This window comes from Gopherus flavomarginatus, chromosome 7 (assembly GCF_025201925.1).
Source record: "Gopherus flavomarginatus isolate rGopFla2 chromosome 7, rGopFla2.mat.asm, whole genome shotgun sequence".
Taxonomy (NCBI): Eukaryota; Metazoa; Chordata; order Testudines; family Testudinidae; genus Gopherus; species Gopherus flavomarginatus.
The window spans coordinates 29,384,031-29,401,964 of NC_066623.1; the positions used below are offsets into that span (position 1 = coordinate 29,384,031).

Sequence of the window (17,934 nt, forward strand, 5' to 3'; positions counted from 1 at the left end):
TCATCATCTTATTAAAACAAATCTGCAAGTCCAGCATTCTTTCTTCAACAAAATCCTCTTACACACTTTACCCCATTGCATTCTGCTTCTCTTAAATAAAAGTTGGTGTGAATTTCTCACTTGTGCAATGAAAGCCAAATAAGGCTAGCTTAAAACAGTCCTAATACAGGCTTCTCACACACACATCTGCCAATATGTTGCTGCCTGATTTATAACATCTCCTATGTCAGTTCTGAGTTTCTACTGAGCAGAAACAATTGTGCAGAATTGTCAGGGTCTTTTTATGTGAACAAGCATCCTCCAAGGACTCAGCTAACATTTACTTCACTTGAGATTAATTCTGATTTGAGGCAGATCTCCAGATGTAAATGGCTAGTCAGAGCTGTGTTTAGTCACTCACTATTGTGGCACTGGAATAACTGAGACTGATTCTGCTTGGCAATCCTAATTTTTCACATAGCTGAATCTTGCAAGTCAGCTCAGAACAGCAGGTTACTGGGCCCATCCCAGATAATTGCAGGCTAAACTTCACAGCAGGCCATATACTGGGTTGGAGTTTGAGGTTAGACAACTGGAAACTTCCTGTGACATGAAGGGATCGTCATCTCCTCACTGTGGCATTAAGCTCATCTTTCCTGTATGGGGCAAAGGACCTGTTCTTATGCTCCATCTTGAAGGTTAAGAAGAACCAGAGGGCCTCCGCATAACTGAACAAAGAATGCTGTTACTCTAATCCTTTGTTGCTTTGAGTTGATGATTATTTGTGTGTGTGTGGAAGAGAGGGCTCATAGGATGATGAATACAAATTGTTGAAAAAAGCAAATTACATCACCTATTTTCATTGAAGTGTCATCAATTGAAGTTTGGAAATTTTCAATCAATTGTACTGCTGGGTGACAATTCCTGTGTGGATTTTAATTCTAAATTGTCTGGGTGCCTAACGCTATGGACTGGTGTCTTGTTGTTTAAAAGCTAAAATAGCAAACTGCACCAGCATTTTGGTGAGTGTGGTGATGAGTCATGCATAAAAATGTCACGGTGTCTTTCAGAACTCGCATGGTGTAAAAGTCAAGCTTTCTCTGACATGTTTGTATTTCTCTGCAGCCTCTCTACCAGCATGCTTTCCCTGTCTTCGGGCAGCAGCCATGGCTCTCTCGCATCGAGCAGAGGATCTCTTGCCACCTCTAGTCAGGATTCTTCCACCTCAGCCAGTTTTACTGATCTCTACTGTGAGCAGTGGGAACAGTTGGACTCGGACTATCAGAACAAAGTCGACTTCTTACTCTTGGAGGGAGCCGCTGGATTTAGGCCTTCAGGCTATATCACCACTATTCATGAGAATGAGGTGGCAAAAACTCACAAAACAGATGCCACTGGTCGTATCCAGGCTTTGAGATCTTTGTCTGGGACCCCCAAATCAATGACATCCTTATCTCCAAGGTCATCTCTGTCATCTCCTTCTCCACCCTGCTCCCCACTAGTGATAGATCCTCTCTTAACTGGAGATGCCTTTTTGAGCCACATGGACTTTGAAGATACAGATATAAATACAAGTCTTTCTGAACTCTCTCTAAATGCTGGAAGTGGCAGCTACAGATTGGAAGAGCCTAGGGCTGGGGACAAACATCTAGGCCAAGGTACAGTAACAGCTCAACCTAAAAGTAACTTTAAGATCCTCTTTTAAAACAATATTTTTAGTTGGACTGCAAAGCAATAAGCTAAAATTCAGACATTGCAAACATTGCTCAACAGTCTTTAGTACAAGGACTTCTGGCAGCCTCTATCCAATAATGCATTTGTGACATCTAACTATATACTTTACCCCAGCTGGAGAAGCGTTGATGATTTAATTCATATCCAGGAATGAATTTCTTTCCTAACCACTTCAGTCCCTAACTAGGCTTAGCAGCATTTGATTTTTATTTTTCCTAACAATTATTAATCAATTATAAACATGTTTTATTTTTAATGATTTTTGTTTGCACAGATGTGAGAAATTAAAAGGAGGTAGGGTTGGAATTAGAGTTCGTGCAGCGCTGGCAGTGGGGCTGCACTAGGCTCCCAGCACTGACAGCAAGGCTACAGGGGGTTCCTTGCATGGCCCAAGTCTCCAGGACACAAGGTGTGGGGGAGGCTGCAGTCCTGACTCAGCAGAGCAAAGCCTCTGGTCAGGACTGCAAGAAGGAGGACAGGCCCCGGCTGTGGGGTGCTGCGGAACAGTTCCTGCCAGGGGATGGCTCCCACTCACCTGGTTGTCAAGTGAGTGAGTGGGGCTATGACAGCAGAACTGCATAAACCTCTCTGCTTAGCTGCAGAGCCAGTGATACCCAATCTCTGCAGGCACAAGATATGAGGAAGACTGCAGATCGGTTGGGATAGAGCAGAACCCTCCACCCACAGAGGAGGCTGTTCTGCTGCTGAATGGCTCCTGCTCAGGGATGGAGCCATTCAGCAGCGGGGTGGCCTACCCTATGGCCAGATGTCATCCCTATCCTCCTTGTAGCCCTGGTCAGGGGTCTCTGCTTTGTCCTGCCAGGACTGCAGCCTTCCCCACACCATTCATTTGCAGGGATTGGATATCAGAGGCCCTGTGGCAGTGCAGGAGTGAATGTGTGGGACCGTGACAGTGGGGCTACAGAAGAGTCTCTGCGCTCCTGCATAGCCAGTGGCACCTGATCCCGGCAGACACAAGGCAGGGAGGCTGCACTTGTGCCGATTGTTATGATCAGGTGAAACTGACATTTACTGGCAAATAATATAATTCGAATGCTGCCAAGCCTGTCTATAAGTGTCTCTGTGTGTGCGTGCGCGCGCGCGCACACACACACACACACACGTACGTATGTAGCTTGGAGCTAATTTTCAAACTTGAGTGCCTAAATTAGGGTGCCCAGTTCTCCATCAAGGTGCTTAATTTGGCACTTCAGAGCCCAAATACCTATCGTAGGTGCCTAGTGCCTAAGCATAAAATTGAGTGCCTTAACGTGAACTCCCTAAAAGGACACAGTAAAAAAGCTCACGGGTGGAAATCTGCAAGGTGGTCCTGCAGGTCAGTTACTCAACAATTAGAGAACCAAAAAAATCCCAGAAAGAGCACATTGGGACTGACTTTGCTCCCAGGAAATTCAGTGGTTAGCCCTTCCATGGACTTCCGCAGAGCAGGGATGGCTATGTTATGCTTTGAGAACTAGCTGTTTCAAAGATGAAGTCTCTTAGCAACAATAACTTGTTTGGATAAAAAGCATGATAAAAATGAGACACTTAAGAATACTGGATTTTTGTTAAAAGGGTTCAATACAGGAGCAAACACTTTCCTTTGTGAGGCTACTGACCCTGTGCAAATAAATTTAAAAGCATCAGATACCAATTAGTACAATCGATCCACACAGGCAGACACTAGCATCTGTCAGATGTCAGTGAAGGTGGGGCCTATGTGAATGAAATGGTTATTTTCTACTTCAGTGGAGAAAAAGAGTAGAAAGTCAACATTAGTGCTGTAGGATATGTTTAAAAAAAACCCAAAACCTACATGAATGTAGGGGAACTAGTGAAATGTGATGACGACCTGATACCATTTTGTATCTACACAGTTGTCATTTTAAGGCTTCATTTCATAATTAAAATTCCCTAAAGTGACATTACCCTCACCCTACACGGTAGATGCTTTTTCATCTGAGTATGAAACAGTATTTATTCCTTAGAACTGGATGGTGATTTGTTTTAACCTGTTTAGCTCTTCATGATTGTCAAGGCTGTTAAATGAAAGCTAAGGTGTTAAGGAGATTAAGTGATTAGTGCTGTTATTCAGTCAGCAGACAAAGTAATCACCATAAGTAGTTTATTTCAGGGCAGTAAGGAGAAGAGATTTCACTCTCTAGGCATTACTCACACAATTCAATGTAACGCTAAACATTGTGGCTGAGTGTTATGGTCAGTACTTGGCCTCATTGGACAACATGTGCTCACGTTCTTGTAAGCAGAATTAAATCGTATATCCCTCAGGGGGTTTCTTTTTTTTAACAAAAAATGTGACCAAGTCCTTGCTGCTTTGAAATATGCTTCCTTTTCCATCTTAAATGTGTGGTGGTTAGAGTCTAGTTATTTATCATTGAGAAGTATCAAACATGTATATAACAAGTGTATATTGGGCCAAATTCTGATGTACCTGCAGAGTAATTCCATTGAAGTCAAGAATGAAACTGAACAGAATCTAGTCCATAGAGAATGATAAAAAAGCTCTATACTCTGACTTCAGATGTTCGTATGGCCCACAGTTGCTTTTCTGAGAGCAGCTGAAATTGCATGTGTGAGAGGTTAAGAAAAATCCTACTAAGAACAGAAATCAAATCCATGTTAGTGGTGTGACCAAATTTAATGAACTCAGATTTATGTTGTCATTTCATTTATATCTTATCCATGCAATGGAGCCTGTGCAGTCGTCCGTCAGGGCAGAGAGTGGGCCTGTAATAGGAAAAAATCTATCAGCAGTGCTTATAGCAAGAGACTTTGGCTATGGCTACACTACAGATCTTACAATGGCAAAAGATGCAGCACTGCTAGTGCAGATGCTGTAAAATGGCAGGAGAGAGCTCTCCCGTCGACTTAATTATTCCAGCCCCAGCAAGCAGAAGTAGCTGTGTCAGTGGGAATAGCTCTCCTGCCATCATAGTGCTGTCCATGCTGGTGCTTAGGTCAATGTAACTTACATCCCTGGGGGGGGAGGGTGTCTTATTCACACCCTTGAGCAAGCTTACATATCCATGTAAGCTGTAGTGTGCACATAGCCTGAAAGCCAGTTGTTTGGTTCAGTTCTTGACTCGGGGGCGGGAGGGAAATCAGTAATTGGTATAACATGGGGATTTAAAGCTCTTGTTCAGTTCTTATCTCACTCTATTCTTTCTAGGAATGGCACATCTTACTGGCAAAGTGGTGTTACTCCTTTAATTTTAGGTGTAAGGCCCTGAATAGGATAGAAAATATTCTTTTTCTGAGATCCATCACAGATACTATATCAAATTCTATATGAAATTTGGTCAGGACAATAAAAGAGAGTAAGATATAGTGATTAGTTAATTTGATTATTAGTCATTTCAATCCAGCCCTTGATGGTCTAACAGGATTACCTGACAAACACACAGTTGCACATAATTGGTAACTACTGGCCTAATCTGTGTGGTTTTTGATGGCTTCAGGTTCCATTTTTATCATGTACAAAGACTTGTATAAGACACCAACATGGCTCTTTTACAGTATCACTTCAATGCAGTGTAAGCGCAAATTCGTGATGTCTTCCTCTTCATGCAGTTGTAAGAACCTCTCATGTGTTGATGTTTTCTTTCTCACATGTTTAAATTTCCTGGCTTGAACATAATGGTATCAGATGGAAAAATGTTTGGTACTCTATGTTATCAGATGAATACCAGCTAGGGGTATGGGCTCTGGGGTGGGGCTATGGATAAGGGAATTGGGGTGCAGGAGGGGGCTCAGGGCTGGGGCAGGGGGTTGTGGTGCTGGAGGGGGTGCGGAACGCAGAGTCCGGTGGGGCTTACTGCAGCTCCCAGGAAGTGACCACCGGGTTCTTGCAGCCTCTAGGTGCATGGGCAGCCAGGGAGGCTCTGCATGCTACCCTCGCGTCCACAGGCATCGCCCCCACAGCTCCTGTTGGTTGTGGTTAGTGGCTAATGGGAGCAATGGAGCCGGCACATGGGGCGGGGCAGCGCACAGAGGCTTCCAGACTGCCCATGTGCCTTAAGGGCCACAAGGACCTGGCAGCCACTTCCAGGAGCTGCATGGAGCTAGGGCAGGCAGGGATCCTGTCTTAGCCCTGAGCCACCACTGACTGGACTTTTAACGGACCAGTCGGTGGTGCCAACCGGTACCACCAGGGTCCCTTTTGGACGGGGCGTTCCAGTCGAAAACCAGACCCCTGGCAATCCTACCCACCAACTGCTTTTAGAGCTTTCTAGCCTATTCAGGATGCCTATGGTATGTTAGCTCTGATAACTTCTGTTATGTCTATTTTCCATAACACCCTATCCCAAATATCTATGCACTGTGGCTGTAGTATCTAAATACTTCTTTTTTACTGTTTGTATATGGTAGAACTCTCATTATGCTAGGGGTTTCCCAGACAAAGCATGATTCTTACTTACCCTGAAGAATGTGAGAGTTTTTACTAGGGCTGTCAAGCGATTAAAATAATTAATAGCGGTTAATCGTGCAATTAATCGTGCTGTAAAACAATAAAATAATACCATTTATTTAATTTTTTTCAATGTTTTCTACATTTTCAAAAATATTTTTCAATTACAACACAGAATACAAAGTGTACAGTGCTCACTTTATATTTATTTTGATTATATATATTTGCACTGTAAAAAACAAAAGAAATAGTATTTTTCAATTCACCTAATACAAGTACTGTAGTGCAATCTCTTTATCAAGAAATTGAACTTGCAAATGTAGAATTATGTACAAAAAAATAACTACATTCAAAAATAAAAGTGTAAAACTTAAGAACCTACAAGTCCACTCAGTCCTACTTCAGCCAATGATTGAGACAAATAAGTTTGGTTACAATTTGCAGGAGATAATGCTGCCCGCTTCTTGTTTACAATGTCACTTGAAAGTGAGAACAGGCCTTCACATAGAATAGGCACCATTGTAGCTGGCGTTGCAAGATATTTATATGCCAGATGCACTAAAGATTAGTATGTCCCTTCATGCTTCAACCACTATTCCAGAGGACTTGCATCCATGCTGATGATGGGTTCTGCTCAATAACGATCCAAAGCAAAGCGGACTGATACATGTTCATTTTCATCATCTGAATCAGATGCCACCAGCAGAAGGTTGATTTTCTTTTTTCCTGGTTCGGGTTCTGTAGTTTCCGCATCTGAGTGTTGCTCTTTTAAGACTTCTGGAAGCATACGCCACACCTCCTCCTTCTCAGATTTTGGATGGCTTTTCAGATTCTTAATTCTTGGGTCAAGTGCTGTAGCTGTTTTTAGAAATCTCGCATTGGTACCGCTTTGTGCTTTGTCAAATCTTCTGTGAAAGTGTTCTTAAAACGAACGTGTGCTAGGTCATCATCCGAGACTGCTGTAACATGAAATATATGGCAGAATGCAGGTAAAACAGAGCAGGAGACATAGAATTCAGTCACAAATTTAATTAACACTTTTTTTTTTTTAATGAGCATCATCTGCATAGAAGCATATCCTCTGGAATGGTGGTTCCCCAACAAGCCCCTGTGCATCCGAATCCCCCACTGAGCTGTCCAGATTGCCCCAAACAGAACTCTCTCAACACACACTTGGATCCCCCCCTACCACTAAGCTCCTCCACACTTGGATCATGCTTTGCTGAGTCTGCCTGTCACCACCTGGTGCACCTGGCACAGAGGTGCAAGGCCCTGGGATGTTTCTGGGGCAGGCCTGGTCCTTGCACTGTATCAGGGTTGGGTGCAGGCTCACAGCTGAGTCCATGTCCCGGGGCAGAGCTTCACAGTGATCTCCCACCTCCGTGCAGCCACTGGCTTGTGCTTCCCAATGCCATGCTGGATCCTCCACATTTATTTGACAAATAAAATTAGCAGATTTGTAAAATACTGTACACAGAATTTGGGTTTCTTTGGTGCAGAATTTTTAATTTTTTGGTGCAGAATGCCCTCAGCAGTAACACTTTGTATTCTGTAAAAAGCGACAAAGAGTCCTATGACAGCTTAAAGACTAACAGAGGTATTGGAGCATAAGCTTTCGTGGATGAATATCCACTTCGTCAGACGCAAGCTTATGCTCCAATACCTCTGTTAGTCTTTAAGGTGCCACAGGACTCTTTATTGCTTTTTACAGATCCAGACTAACACAGCTACCCCTCTGATACTTGATACTTTGTATTCTGTGTTGTAATAGAAATCAGTATGTTTGAAACTGTACAAAAACATCCAAAAATATTTAATAAATTTCAATTGGTATTCTATTGTTTAACAGTGCGATTAATCTCCATTAATTTTTTTTTTTAGTTAATCACATGAGTTAGCTGCGATTAATCAGCAGCCCTAGTTTTTACCCTTATCTTCTGCATAAGTCAGTGGTGGTTCGGGATGATTTGTTTTTCTTCCCTATATTTCAACCCCGTTTTTCTGGATTACTTTTTCTGACTTCCAGTTTAGCAGTTTTTCTCTTTTAGAAGCACAAAAGGAAAGATTCCCTGGGGTCACTAAGAGCAGGCATGGAGCTCTTTAATAATGGCTGACTCTGGCTTGTCTCCATTCAGGGAAATTTGCATTGGTAACACAGGGATGTATTGCCGGCCACCTGAATGAACTTGACACCCAGAATATGTAACTTGGAGAAAGCAAAAACAAAAACAAAATAAAATTTTAATAGAGCTAACTGGTCTCCCTTAATCTCAGAGAAGTATGGGTGTGTGAGTTGGGGGGGGGGGGGAGGGGACAAGGACAGGAAGAAGGTGAGAAAGGAATAGTAATTGAATTAGTAAGGGAAAGGATGCTACTTAGCCTTAGAGGGGAAGGGATAGCTCAGTGGTTTGAGCATTAGCCTACTAAACCTAGGGTTGTGAGTTCAATTCTTGAGGGGGGCCACCTGGGGCAAAATCAGTCCTTGGTCCTGCTAGTGAAGGCACAGAGCTAGACTCAATGACAGGGTCCCTTCCAGTTCTAGGAGACAGGTATATCTCCATTAATGTATTTGTCCATTGTAGCAGTATCCTGAAGAGTGATTCTGAATAGGAGGACTTCATTTTTCTGGCAGACACTATCTGGTTGAAGTGTTTAAATGGCACGTGTAATTGAAAAGGGACAAAGAGCTCTGGTATGTGAGGACTAACTTGCAGTGTTCTTGCCTAAGAAAAGAAAACAAACAAACACACACACTGTCTCTCTCTCTCTCTCTCTCCTAGCTTTGTACTTTTGGAGGCAGTGTGTAAGTCTCAACTGACTGGCTATAAAACAAGTTACCAGCGAAGTTTAACGTTCATATTAAAAGCCAGGGAGTAAAGGCTATGCCATGGTAATAAGGAAAGAAACACAGAGATTAATCATGCCATCCCTTATATCTGAGCCATAAATATAGGGCTTGCTTTGATACCTACAGTAGTCCCATGGATTTCAGTGGGAATACAGCAGGAGTAAGTCTGCTAAGACAGCACAAGAAAAAATAAATAGGATTGTAAATGTCATTTTTAGCTCTGTCTTCATCATCTGCCTTGTTTAATGACTACTACACCGTGAATGCTTGCTAGCCTCTTTTTATGTTCTAAGGGGGAAAGCTTAGATTACTTCTCTCACTGACAGTTCTGTACAAGAATGCAAAGGAAAATATTGCCCCGCAGCATATTATAAAAATAACATTGATACTAGTTCACGCTGTCACCTCTGAGCTGAATCTTTGCAAAATTAATCAGCAATTATAGGAGTTGCCTGTAGTGCCATCTTCAGTTAACTGTAAAATAATTTCGAAGCCCCTGCTTTCATCTGTAGCATTCACCTTTTGGACTGAAATTTTCAAGATTGGTCCCTAGCTGGAAGTGACTTTTATATGAGTGTGCAGAAGTTTGAACAAAACTCTTTCAACAGTTTGAGTTAGAGGAGAGTGAGGAAATAATTTGTTTTATGATCTATTTTACAAGAGGGAAAATCAAACTACACTCTTTAAACAGGACTACAGCCAAAATGGTAATCCTTAATGGAGTACATGCTTTGCTAGGTTTGAGGAATGGGGGGCTGTTAAAAAAAGCACACTGATGGAAAGTTACATCCAACTTTTTGCCTAGTGGTCCTGGAATTCCTGCCAAGGCTGCTGCTCTCAAGGTAACACTAGTACAATGTGCATGCAGAAGATTTTCTGAAACCTACAGAGCAAAACCTTTCCCCTTCCCTTCCAAAAATAGCTGAGTACACTTTGGGTAGCTAAAGTTAAGAGACAGATCTAAATTCGATGTACAGCTATAGCAGATAAAATTCATATTCTACCACATTCCTCAACCATTCTTTCTAGGTTTTATATTTTTCTCTATAGGTTTTGATGGTTCGAATTGAGGCACCCTTCAGGCTATGTGGAGAGGCTTGTCCTGCTGCTGTCTATGCAGTGTCTGCTGTGAGCTCATACACCCATGGATGGAAAATAAAGATACTACTCTTCCTTCTGCTGTCTTAGGTTAAAGAGAAGCTTTTCAGCCACCAAGTCTGTCAGTGTGGCCCTGTCCACCAGGACTAATTTCACACCAGCTAAAGAGTAGTTCCATCTAGAGTCAGAAGCCTATTATCACTTGACACATGAGCGAAAGAAAGACACTTGCCTTGAAAACTACAGTTGCAGATGCACCCAGCTCTTTTTCATTAACACCTTTGTTTTTCCTCCCTTCATTTTGTCATAGGTGTAAATTCAGCTGGAGGGGCCACACTGAAGGTGGCATGTGTGTCAGCTGCAGTGTCAGATGAATCTGTTGCTGGAGACAGTGGGGTGTATGAGGCAGCTGTACAAAGGTATACTGTAGATTTGTTTAGTAAGAAGCTCATGATTCAGATATCAAGCCAGCATTACCTTTTTGCAATTTGGTTAAGATATAGACTCTAGGATTTTACCAAATTTCTGTAGATATGATAGGTAGGGCAGGCAGCACTGCCTGTTAAGGTTTCCTGATATTTTCCATCACATAACTGATAAGGTCATAATTTTGCCAAACATGACTGTTTGGGCTGAAATATTTCCTACCATGTGTCTGCCTCAGGCTGAATTTATCTGGAAAACTTCAGCCAAAAAGGTTCAGCCACTTCAGAGAATGAGGCCAGGCGGCATTTCCAATATAGCTTTAACCCCTTGAGTTTGTCTTGCCTCCTATCTCACATTTTTGCTGGTAGCAGAGGGGAGACATGTAACTCACTGTAAATATGTATCTCTAATATGCACACTTAAAGAAATCCTAAGAGAAAGCAAAATCTCTTAACAGACCCGTATGCCCAGATCCCTCAAAAATTTGTGTGGAGAGGAGAAAAGGCTGTGCCTCCTAAATTAACTGTGTCTTACTGAAATTCCACAGGCCCTTAATTGTCTTTGATTTCTTTCAGACTCTGTGTGTCAGAAATGATAATGTTTGACGGTGATCATACAGAAGCAGCTGGAACTGCCAAAGTGCAAATTGCTATGAAGTAAGCTGGGTGGCTTCTGTTGTTTTTGAGACTCTGATCTTAATAGTTCTTGATATATCTTGTTCTCATAAGACTTGCATGCTCTCTATATCCTTTTCCTTCCAATATCTTTATTTCCTTGTTATTGGACTAATCTTGCTTAATGTATGCTATAAAGTGTGATTATCACCTTGTTACCTGGACACTCTGGGCCTGGTTTTGCTCTCACTCATACCAGTGGAAATCTATTGGTGTTACGTTCACCAGGATAAATCAGCAATGAGAGAATGGAGACCTTTTGTTTGTGGCCTCAGTAGACTAGATGCATCATGGAAAAAACAGGATTTGGTCTCTGGAAATCATCTTGCTGGGTTTCTCCATCCCCTCTGACCAACTAATAGGGTGGCTATTAACCCTAATAATAAATGCCAGGCTAAATTGGCTATCCCGTCTGTATGATAAGAGCAGCAAGAGGAGTTGGCAACATGATGGGCTGGATATAGAGGGCCTTCCTCAAATGACTGGGGGGGCCGCACCAGAAACAGCTCTGAAAAAATAACTAGCACAAGACCACTCGATTTTGTTTTGTTACTGATGTTATGGATTGTTTACTCCTAACTTCTTCAGCATAAAAATGCCTGAGCCACTGGGCATTCTTAAATATAATTGATTTTCTTCTACGATGCTATTTTTACCTAGATATGATTCTAAATATCAAAATCTTTTTTGGAATTCAGCTATTTACCTGAATAACAGGTAAAAATACTCTAATGCCTTGGTTCAAATTTATAGTACACCTTATCTGAATGCCTTAAACCAGTATATGTCCACTGGTTGTTATACAAAAATTTTATACATAACTAAAATGTGATTGATTGAATTATACGTAACAAGCTATCAGAAAATAATTTTTAGACTCCCATGGTGTAGTTTTCATGTCAGATTTCAAATATCTTAGTGCAGTAAATGTCAAATCAGCAAATCTGAAGGTGTCTTGAAAACAGAACAGTTTTTCATTGTGTCTAAGGCAGTTTTGTTGTTGCTAATGTGTCTTCTCACATTTTTTCCAATTAATTCAGGTATGATGACAAAAATAAACAATTTGCAATATTAGTCATGCAGCTGAATAACGTTCCTGCTCTAATGTTACAGCAAGATCAGAAAGTGTAAGTAGATTAAATAAACATTGTAGAAATGGTTGTAATAGACTTCATCCGGGATCTCACACATCTTATTTTATTTTTCCATTTTATATAATGCATGTAGCCCTCTAAGCACATCCCATTATTTATCCTACATTTACCATCAGTTGTGAGCTCATACATCCATGTATGGAAATGAAGATGAACTTCTTCCTGCAATAATCTTTAGATTCATTTTTTTCCTTTGTTAGGAAAAACTTTTATGGAATTAACATTTAACAGGCAAGATTGTCAGCTGTGGCTGATTGCTCAGTACAAGTGAGCAGAGGGTGTGCAGAGTCCAGATATGTGGACTTTCATGGTTTGCCAGTCCCATTTAAATGAAAAATTAAGCATTAACTCAGTAGATCACATTCACTGCTGCCAACAAAATAAATGGAAGATGTTGCTTTCACATCAAAAGTGCTATGAATGCCATGTATGGTGAGCCAGCAGCTATTTGGCAGTGTTTCCAGCCCTTGCAATCCCACATTTTTGGTGCAGATTTTTTTCCCATTTGCAATTAATTTTTTGAGTATCGTAAGTACAGCATTACAAAACTCAAACACTTCAAAAGTTCTCTCCAGGGCATTTGAGCTTCCTAGCTTTGTCCATTTTAATTCCATCTCTTCATGTTTTTTTCTCTCATCTAAATGTCAGTGACTTTAAGAAGATTCTAGATCCTGTTTTTAGGTACATAACTCCACTTGTCCTAAAATTATAATACATTTCATGTTTGTTTTTAACAACTTATATGCCCTAAAAATTACTCATTATTAGTATTCCAAAGAGGAAAGTCTGACTAGGATAGATGCTCTCATGATGGAGTGGGGAAATAATAGTGTTTTGTGATTTATGGTAATCTCATAACAGATGCTTACTGCAAGTTAATATGGCACTAATTAAAATATTTTTCAATAGGAACATTCGTGTGGCTGTTCTTCCTTGCTCTGAAAGCACAAGCTGTTTGTTCCGCACAAGACCCATGGAAGCTTCTGATAGTCTTGTATACAATGAAATATTCTGGGTTTCAATCTCTTACCCTGCTTTACACCAGAAGACTTTAAGAGTTGATGTTTGCACTGTGGATAAGTCTCACCTCGAGGAGTGCCTGGTCAGCATTCATTTCTGTGTGAATCTTTTTTTCTATCCCTTCTTAATTTGACAGATACTTAGTGTTCTCAAAACTCAGATTTGGCCAGTTTTGCAAGCTTCCCTTATCGTCCTTAGCTGTAGGACTCTGTAGCGATGGACTTTCATTATATCGGAGAATCCCATTTATGCCAATAAGTACAGTGGCTTAAGATCTGAATTACAAACCCAATTCCTCAAACCACTAGACTTCTCTTTCCTTGTGGCTTAAGGGTGTGAACCACAGTTTGCACCCACCCCTTAGGGAAATGTTCTGTAAAATGTAATAGAGAATGATCTCCTTTGTAGAGGATTTTTTAAAAAAATCTGTAGAATTCTATAATGGAGGCAGTTTTATTAAATTCTTTAGGATTTTTACAAAATCCTCTTAGAAATGTGATCGTTCTCTCAAATTCCATAGAAGAGTGTAATTTGTAAAGAACCCTGTAATTTCCATAGAACTCTGTTGGTATGGGTTCAACTATCCTTTTTAATGGTCAGTATTCCCTTAGTAAGGGAGTTGATTTTAATTAAACTGCTTCTGGAGTAAGTTATTTTACTTAATATGAGTAAGGCTTGTAGAGCTGGGGCCTAAGTAATTGCAAAGCAACAGAAAGTTAATTCTGTTTGTATGTTTCTGGAGTCTTTCATGTCTCCCTTAGTAGATGCTATTGTCTACATAAACTTTGGTTGGGAATCCCAGCACACTTTTATGGTGTTCCTGCTTTGCTGCCTTAACCTGCAAACCACACTTGGGCTTAAAAAACAGCAAGAAGCAGCTGTATTCCAAACTGATTTCCCATCTGGTAGCCCACATGCTTCTACGTGCTTATTGCCTCGGTAAACTCCAGATTGGGTTGAATTTAATTGCCGGAAATCTGTGCAATATAAAATTAACTGTACTAAGCTCATTACTAGTGTCTGCTCAAGCACAGGCCATAAAAATTGTAACAGAATTGCAATATATTGTGCATATGCTATGATGTAGTAAAACAAGACAAAATGAGAGTTCACAGTGGATCCAGGCTGAGTGGACACAAAACCAAGCAGAACCTTTTTAAATGATCAATCGCAAGCACCTATATCTGAAAGAGCAATTTGATGAGCCCTTGAGGTTCCTTAAATTAGAAAAGAATCCATCTCTTTTTTTAATTGTTGTCTTTTATTCTTCCTAATTTAAAGTGATTGCAAGTTAATATGGCCAAAACATAATTGTTCATCATTCTTGACACTTATTTGCACGCAGCTGCTGAAGTTAATCTTTCTTGTATATTGACCCTTGGAAGCCCCCAACAATATGGTTCAATTTAATATCATACAGTCATCACCAAGATGATGCCTGAAATAGCGAGAGAGGGAAGATTAGTGGTGGTGGTGGTGGTTTTTCTCAGGGATAACTAAACCTTCAGCTCCCAAAGCCTTGTTTTTTGCTGTTACATATTTCTGCTGACATTTTATTGCTGCAGTCACTTCCTTCTGATACGGCACTCACAACTCTTTTTTTTTCCCTTGGTTCCAACAGGGTGGGGCACAAATTAGCCTGGCTGAAATATGTCGAACTGGAGAGAAGTCAACACGCTGGTACAACCTTCTTAGTTATAAATATCTTCAGAAGCAAAGCAGAAAACATAAACAAGGGGATATTTGTTCTGCAGTATCCTGTGTTGAAAAAACAGTAAGGGCAAATACTAAACGGAAGCTTGCATAAATGTCCTCTATAATATATTAAATTGCTGAACAGAAATCAGGAGTTGTGTGTTTGCATGGCATTCTTATGTGTAAAAAATGTCATTATGATACTTAATGAGTCAATAAAACTAAAAGTTTGATTTAGGATGTAACTTTTTACCTGACTGATGGACCTTTTCCTATTTTTCTCGGGTTTACTGTGAGTAATATGGAACACTCACTCTGATAGTTGATAGGGTTTAGGAATGAATACTGTCTTTAAATAAAGCCCTTTCTTCTATACAGGACTCTGTATCTGCACTGCTGGAACAGACTGCTGTTGAACTGGAAGCAGTAGAGAAGAAGCTGGAAGAAAGCAGAAGCACTTTAACTAGTGGAGAGAATTGGTAGGTGGCATCCTATTTGCTTACCATAGTGTAAGAGTCTGTGGGTTCTATGGGTTTGACATAGTGTTTCAGATGAGGATGTCAGTGAGTCAAAGTTTAATGTGATAATATGCAGACAAAGGTGCAATCGTTTAATATTGAAATTTGTCTAGTAGCTGATCAAAGTTCTTGAACTTTGCAGAAGATCATTGCTGGCATCTTTTTCTACATCCATAGCAACAGAAGAGCATGTGCCTGAGAATTGAGACTGGAGCTAGTAAAAGTTAAAATTGGAAGAGATAAAATATATTAATCCGTGGTACATAGTTATTGATGGACCTGTGAAATACCATACCTTCAGTTCATAAGAATTTGCATGAGCTCTTTAACTGGCTGTGAATTACATGGTCAGTCCCACATTTCACTGAGTGTTAGGTTCAAACCAACCACAAAATTAAAAGCAAAACTTAGCACAAACCTTGGTGGGGAAGCTATCAAAATACCTATTTGTGCTCAGGTTTGCCAAAAGATTCTCAAGAACATGTTGTTTAACATAGTTCTAGCTTTCACACTGAGAGTACCTCCGTTTGGGGGAATCCCCAAGTCAGCCTCCTAAACCCACCATACAGTTGGCCCAGCAGCACTAAGTCAAACCCAAATGCACAAAACCCAGTATACAGCTTGTGGCAGAAACTGATGCAAATGTATTCAACGATAGTCATCACCTTATCGTAGAATGAAAGATGAGAAAATTGCCTTTAATTGTTTCACTGCTGGTTCTTCCACCTCAACCGGTGTACTTTTTTATTCCCTTGTTCCATGGAACATCATGAGGGATCTGGTACAACTGGCAGCACTAGAGGTGCTTTTTGATCAGCATACTTAGGACACCAGCCAGATCAAGGATGCTATGGGGGTATTGTCCCAAGTGGGTCCAGCCCAGTAACAGAAGCAGTTTATATGACAGGCAAGATGAGGAGGTTGCTGAGCAAGAAGAGCAGGATGGGAACAGTGACAATGAAGCAGAAGAGGAGGAAGAATTCTGTGATGGAAAAACACTCTGGGAGGTGGAAGAGAATCCAGAATCCCAAGTGCATGCAGAGTCGATAGCAGTAAAGGTAAAGCCCAGAGTAAATGTTGTCGCTTCCATAAGCCTGATATTTAGTAAGATGAGTTAAGCACTACATTGTTCACTATTATGATCATCCCTAATTGCTGGATTTAATGCAATTCCTTCTGCTTTTTGGTTTCTTGGAAAATTACATGGAGTGTTTTTCTGTTTCTTATAAAATCACAGCAAGCAGCACTTCAGGGGAAATAAGAGGCTTGGTGGAGTAATTATACTGTGGGATGAAGGTTGTGGGGAAGGTGATCCACTTCAGTTTAGAAACGTTTCCTTTTATATTATTTTTGTTCTAATCACTGTAGCCCAAACAACTTATCGCAGGCCTATCAAATGAAAAGCAGACTTAATAAAGCTAATGTTAATGTGTTCATCTGCAAAAGTGCATGTACATATATATTGTGGCCATTCAGCCCTGCATTTACCAACAACCTCCTGCATGTGCATAAGCAAATCAGGTCATTCAGATGCTTCCCTGTTCAGTTACCTGATTTACTCATGCAAATACAGGAGGCTTTTGTTGCAACAGGGTGTACATTTGCATCAAATTCATTTTGAGGTGAAAGCCCATGAATTTGCATTTTTGGAGGAAAATTTGCTGGCACAGCTTCCAACATATAGCCGTCTAATGTTTTGTTTTGGACTACATACTTGTCATAGTCTGAATTGCTTGTATCTTTCTACTGCTGCTTTGAAGTTTTAGGATTTAAAAAGAGCTAAAAATAATTCTGAGTGGAACATCTTCATATTTCTTGATCTCATTCTTTTCCCTTTGTCTTACTCACTTGTGATAAGTTTTTTTGCGTGCTCTGTGTTAATTATAGAATCGTAGGACTGGAAGGGACCTGGAGAGATCATCTAGTCCAGTCCCCTGCACTCATGGCAGGACTAAGTACTATCTGTTGCAAAGATGACCAGGCCAATGTTGAATTAAGCAGAGCTACGGGAGTCACACGAAGTTTAAGATCTCTCTTACGTTAAAGTCAAACCTCAATTTTAAATAACACTACATTTATGAAATACCATTTAATCCAAAATGCCATGTGTCCCCTGGTCTTGGAAGCATTCTTCAGCTAGCACTGTCAGACAACGTGATTAACACATGGGATCTCCTAATTAATCCTAAATGATATTACTATCTAATCACCACCTATTTACCTAATCAAGGGCCTGTTTTAATGCTCAGATTGTCTTGTCTCTGTCAATTGTGGGTGTGCAGTAACAAAAAGATGGTCTTTAATGGATAATCTAAATGTAAAGGCTTGATTTTTAATCTGCTACGTTGGTGTAAATCTG

At 40.6% G+C, this 17,934-nt stretch overlaps 1 protein-coding gene across 1 annotated transcript in view; it reads left to right on the forward strand.

Moving 5' to 3' along the window:
* Window positions 1-17,934, forward strand: part of WWC1 (WW and C2 domain containing 1) — a 138,869-nt gene that overhangs the window by 103,043 nt on the left and 17,892 nt on the right. The window contains exons 11-18 of the mRNA XM_050962549.1: window positions 1,105-1,637; window positions 10,399-10,507; window positions 11,090-11,170; window positions 12,229-12,315; window positions 13,252-13,444; window positions 14,984-15,136; window positions 15,436-15,536; window positions 16,483-16,633. Of these exons, the coding sequence (XP_050818506.1) occupies window positions 1,105-1,637; window positions 10,399-10,507; window positions 11,090-11,170; window positions 12,229-12,315; window positions 13,252-13,444; window positions 14,984-15,136; window positions 15,436-15,536; window positions 16,483-16,633 (1,408 nt within the window). The remainder of the gene's footprint in view (window positions 1-1,104; window positions 1,638-10,398; window positions 10,508-11,089; window positions 11,171-12,228; window positions 12,316-13,251; window positions 13,445-14,983; window positions 15,137-15,435; window positions 15,537-16,482; window positions 16,634-17,934) is intronic.